Source organism: Oryzias melastigma, linkage group LG1, assembly GCF_002922805.2.
Source record: "Oryzias melastigma strain HK-1 linkage group LG1, ASM292280v2, whole genome shotgun sequence".
NCBI lineage: Eukaryota > Metazoa > Chordata > Actinopteri > Beloniformes > Adrianichthyidae > Oryzias > Oryzias melastigma.
The window spans coordinates 19,204,245-19,210,244 of record NC_050512.1 but is presented as its reverse complement, the minus strand read 5'-3'; the positions used below and the strand labels follow the sequence as shown (position 1 = coordinate 19,210,244).

General features: G+C 36.2%; 1 protein-coding gene across 2 annotated transcripts in view; it reads right to left on the bottom strand.

The window, feature by feature from the left end:
• dlc1 (DLC1 Rho GTPase activating protein) overlaps positions 1 to 6,000 on the bottom strand; it is a 79,173-nt gene that overhangs the window by 52,989 nt on the left and 20,184 nt on the right. For both annotated transcript variants that reach the window (XM_024290311.2, XM_036212761.1), the window contains exon 5: positions 5,784 to 5,817. In XM_024290311.2, the coding sequence (XP_024146079.1) occupies positions 5,784 to 5,817 (34 nt within the window). The remainder of the gene's footprint in view (positions 1 to 5,783; positions 5,818 to 6,000) is intronic.

Below are 6,000 nucleotides of genomic sequence, written 5' to 3'. Positions count from 1 at the left end.
CAAGACATGTCACACTCCTGTTATACATACAGAAACTAAATATTCATCTGCAAATCCAAATACAAACTTGCTTTACTGAAGGTGTGTTATTTCTAGTCCTAAGATATACTGCAACTAATGACTGGTGTATTTGGAGCACTTGGGTACTATAGCAAAATAACCATAAAGCAGAAGAATATACAAAGTTGCACAGAAATCTTAACGCTGTGCATAATGGGTGAAAAGCTCCAAAGTCAAAGATTTTTTGTTATTCAAACGAGTAAGGAACAGAAATAATACAGGTAAAAACATACTTTACTTTATATTGAAAATTGATATTTCGAAACAGAACATTTTGGAGTATTTGGAGCCACTTGCACCAATGGGTTGATGTTGCTCAGGGGAAAATGCTGTGTTCATGTGGTGTTGGAATGACCGGATTAGAATGATTGTCCTACTCAGAAATCACACATGAATGTCAGAAAAACACGTGAATGCAGGATATGTTTCCTAACCTAAACAAAGACCAGTTTATGAGGAGACATCAGAGTTAAAAGGATTATCAGAATAATTAATTTCAGTTTTGTAGGCTAGATGAAATAGTCATAGTTTACCAAACTCCTGAGTTAAATTCAAATAAAATAATTCTAAATCAGAGGCTTTAAAAATGTTTTCATTCATTCATCTTCTTGTCCGCTTTTGTCCCTTTCGGGTTTTATTTTTATTTATTTATTTAATTTTTTTGCTAAATATTTCATAATCATAATTAAAGACCACTGGAAATGTTTTAAAAATAGATCAAAAGATGATCAGAGTGGGACATCAAAATTATTATGGCTTCAAGGCAGAGATTGGTGGGTGAGATGGTCCACTCATTCCGATTAAAATGTTCAGCATTTATATTCCTAACCTCGGGGAGTCCCTCCCAAAAAAGGGCCGACTGAGGATGTTATTTTTCATCCGTTTTCCTTTCCTCCACCTACACCCAAAGGCAAGTAAGCCTTAGAGTTCAGGTAAGAGGTCAAGCTTTAATCCTGCTTTTGGTCGAACGCCCATCATTGTGTTCTGTATGCTGACGACTTTATATTTAGACCAGCAAGACACAGGACAATACATCAAAGATAAAATACGATAAAAAAAAAGAATGGAATGGAAAAAATTTATTTAGAGTTAGGAATTTGTGAAATCTCAATGCTCTGAAGTGCACTACTTTTTTAGTGCCATGATCTCTGAGGAGATCAAATTTAGCCTGGAACCGGACACACACAATTAGTCAGAACATGAAGTGACAGAACAAAAACATTTGACACAATCAAGATTGCCATCCAATTCAGAATAACAGAAAACAAAGGATCCTGAAGATGGCAGCTGCAGAAAAAATAGCTTTAACATGAACATACTGCCACGTTTAGAGGTGAGGCTTTATTGAATAACTGCATCATAAACAGTATTGTCTCACTTATCCTGACTGTGGGCTTGTTTTATATTGATGAGATCACCTTGTTGGTAAAACATTTCTGTAATGGAATCTTCACTCTTGTATTTATTGTTTCAGGATTTTAGGGATCTGGGGCTCGACAGGCAGTTTTTACTGAAAGACCCACTCAGATTAAATTGTGTTTTTGTTTTTACATAATAGCATTTTTCACATGATGGAGGACATATACAAATAAAATTAGGATTAAAGTTGCATTTCTGAATTTGCTTTATTCAAATCAATGTAAATCAGTAGTAGACCAAAAAATGCCATTGGAAAAAGCCTGTAACAATCAGCGTCTTCATATTTTGAGGTGGTATCTGGTTTAAAATTGTACAGTTGGATAGCTCCAATATTGTTCACCATTTTTGTTGCTTCCTAATGTTAGATTGGGTTGTAAGGGGCTGTATGTTAGCAAGAGAGCACATAAACAAAGGGATGATGGGACATCAGCTGAGGCTTACTACCGCACCAACAGTCCCGACCACATTTCAAAGGCAAATTTCTGATGAACTCCTGCCACTCAGCAGAAACTATTGCTTTACATTGTGCCACCTTACTGTTACTGTTTTGTTTTTTGAGAACAATCATCAACTTTAAGTTAGAATTTCTCTCACTCCTATCAACAACTTTCAACTTGCCACATTGGAAGTTATTGCAATATCATTTTTCATTGTCAGATCAAAAACCTCGCCATAGCAAAGAATAACAAAACCTTGGATTACATTTGGTAAATTATAGATTCCCTCTGCAGCTGCTAATGAAGACAACTTGAATGTCACGTACAAAGGAGACCTTTTTAACAACTACAAAGGAGAACCTTTAGAAATATGCGAACCCCAAGCTTCTCTGTGTTCATTTGTTTCTTCATTGCTCCTTATTGTGCTTTCACTGACACGGGGTAAACATGTCAACTTCCTGGATAAGAGGATGTGAGGTCACAGGACCAAACAAGCTGTCTCTGGAGATAAGCAGACGCGAACACAAATCATTCCACAGAGGGACACCAAACTCAGCTAAGCAAAAGCGTATCCAGTAAAAATTCATAAATCTTCAGCTACTCATCTCTACTTTTTATCATTTACAAATTTTCCTGTCAGTTTATGTCCTTTTTTTAATAACTAGTAAAACAAGGACTTACCAGTGAAGGATTTTGTCAGAGAAGGCGTTAAAGACCCATTCCAATGAAAATTGTGTTCTTGACATGTTCTTGTAGCATTTTTCTCATGATTGAGAGCATATATAACATAATTCAAGCCTTTTTTGTGGATCGACAGACTCGCATGAGAACAAAAGTTGTGTCTGAAGGTAATAGGACAACGATAAAAAAAAGCTAAATATCTGGTGTGTCTTATAATTGCCATCTAGCTCCAAATGCTCAAGTTTTTATGCTATGCTAATGTTAGCTTGTGTCAGAATCTGTAGGTTTTTTGGCCCTCTTGGCTTTCCATACCTGCTCACTCCTGTTTCCTGATTGCTGATTCCACACAGCTGGACCCTGGATAGCTTCTCTCCTACTCATCCACCTTGCCAATTCATTCCACTTTTTCTCCCTCGGTTGAAGCCTGCCCAAGTCTGTTTAAGTCTGTTCAAGCCTGCTCTGTTCTGCCACCATTTATGTTCTCCCGTTTTGTCATGTTTAATTTTATTTAGTAAATGTTTAAGTTTCTGCCACCAATTCTTGTCTCCTGCGTTTGGGTCCTTCACCACCATCCCTGATAGCCTGGGGTTGTGATGAGCTGTAATCTAGCAGGAAAGAATGTAAGCGAAGAGCTGATGAGAAATCAGCAAGAGGCTAACTTCCATGTCAACAGTCCCACCCGCAATTCAGAGGGGAATTTCTAATGAGCTCTGCTGTGGCTTTTTAAATTTTGGCTAAACATGGCATAATTATAATTAATACCACTGGGAAGTATTTTTCAATAGAACTTTAGGTATTTTCCCCCTTATCTATTTTCAGCATTACAACAAATGTTTTCTTAAGACTATTTACTGTGTATTGGGTTTTATTATAGTCCAGTTAAGACCATTTTACCTTTTCAAAACAAAGTAGACAAAAAATATATTCAATTATTTGTTGTGGATTGACACTTGATGCATAAATTAAATTTAATAAACCGAATTGATAAAAAGAACCCCTAATTATCCAACTGTAACCGAGAAGTAAAAAAAAAAATATCTCAGAGCACAACAAAGTGTTGATATTTTTCATCAGACTCTATTTGACAATCAGTATATTTACTGGATTCATGTTTGTGTACTGTATGTATAAGTTTATGGAGTTAGGAGTAATTGTAATGTTAAAAAGATGACACCATCTTCCCTCATTTTCTTCATTTTCAAATAAATTTATGACTTAATATCTTAAAAAAGGTTTGATATATGTATTTGTTTTAGTCTTTTTGTTTTGTTTTTATTTCTTGAAATACACAATTAAACACATTTTTTTTGCATAAAAACTTTCCAGATCTTTGAGTTTTTCCCTCCAAGCTTTTTTTCGTTATTTGTAACCATAATAGTAGAATGAAGCATGAATGAGTAGAACACGCAGGAACCCTGGGGGCAAAACTTGTGATGTAACTCCGTCATAAATGTGTCATTCCCACAGGCATCAATAGTGGAGATACACAGAGGGCTTTGAAGTGGAACAATGAACACAAGGCTTTGTGTTCCCCCCAAAACTCCCATTGTACCCCTGCCTCTCCCTCATCACCAAGATGCAGAGATGATGGTTACATAACTTGTTTCAAATTGAGGGAAAATGGCCAAGAATGCATGAACTTGTTTGAGTTGGGACTATGACAACATTCAACTAGTTCACAAAAATAAAGCCAAAGAGTATTATTATACGGTAGCAGTCAGAAATAATGCAGAGATACTCACAGAGAGCTTCCGCACATCATTCATGAAAAGTTTTCACACAAAGGTAGTAATTAGAGGGGGAGGAGCAGCTCCAAATAGTTAGCTGGGGCTCCCATCAGGCTTTGAGACAGCAGGGGGTAATATGAAAGCCTCGTCCTTCTGTCAGACTATCCTGCTAGTATTGTTTACCGGTGGATTGAAAACACAGGAGGCGATTAATGAACAACGCTCCCCTGCTGCCTGACTGTCCATTTCTGCTTTGCTTATACGGATGGACAAATGCAGATAAAACGATATAGAGTTGCAACGTGTTGAGTTTTTTGCTAAAAAAAATTGGGGTTTTAACACTACAAAAACAGGCTCTTAAAAAGTTTAGTTTAATTCTTAAATGATTTGAAGAAATGCTACTAGAACGTGTTAAAAAAACACCAAATACATCATTTTTACTGTAGTGCGTCCTCAAATAAGCAAAAAAATCGGTCATTTAAAGAAAAAGTTCTATTAGCTTAGACATGTCTCCTCAAACTATATTTATTTTGCTATTGAAAAACTTCTTCACAAGATTATTTTCTTGCAAGACAGAAACAAGACTTTCAATATTTTTTTCTTTCTTTCAAAAGATTTGAATTTTGCAGTGAACTTCTCCTTTTTTTCCCTTCAAACTCAAAGGTCAATACATTTTTCTGCTGGGTGTTCCCGTGAGGCTTTAACTGCTGAAATATGATGTCATCTGAATACGTGGAAGTCACAATAGATTGATATTTTTACATTAAGTCAGTACAAATCACTGGGAGATTAAGCTTTTTTGCTATATTTTTTGCTGTCCAGTCATTATGGTCCAGTAAATATATAATTCCAAGAAAATGTATCCATTTCCCACCCATTTAATATTTCCACATCCACAATGTTACTTCTTTTACAGCAGTAAAATGTACTAAAAGACAGTAGAGAGTCATTTTGCTTGCAGTAAATCTGTAGATGAAAGGACAAAATATATAAACATAGATATATAAAGATATTTTATAGGCACGAGGGCACAAGGTAAACAAGGGAATGATTCAGACAATCTGTTTTACTTAGACTCAACATCCAGTCTGGCTTTTATCTTGAAAATGCAAAAGGCTTGATGGTTTAAAAGATGAGTGTAGGTTCTTATCTCTGACTGCAACCAAAAACTTGGCGTCTGCTTTCCTCTACCACTGTCTCCTTGTGCTCGGAGTCCTCTTTGGCCTCGCGTAGTGAGCCCAGACAAGGTTATCAATCAGAAATAGCCTCTGAAGCTCCTCACACGACACCGAGCAAAGCCAGGTTAGCTCCAGACCTTTAACTTCAACTCTATCTCTGAGACACTTTCTTTAGAAGAAAAATGTGACGGCTGAGAGATGGAAAAGCCTGATGTTATCGCATGTTCATTCTGACAGAGAGCTGCAGACCGTGACCCGAGAAGATGGAAGCAAAAACTTACCAGCTTTTTCTTTTTCAGGAAACACCAAGGCACTCTGAAAAACAAATAAAAAGAATTTCAGTTATGCTGTATTTTGAAGGGTGGCATATGAAAACAGCAGAGTGGATGCATTACAAATGAATGGATCAAAATTGTGTATTTTAATCAATTTTATTTAATGCTTCTTTAAGCTGTTGAAGCAAAAAGATTGTGTTGATGATTTTTAAATTGACTCAAA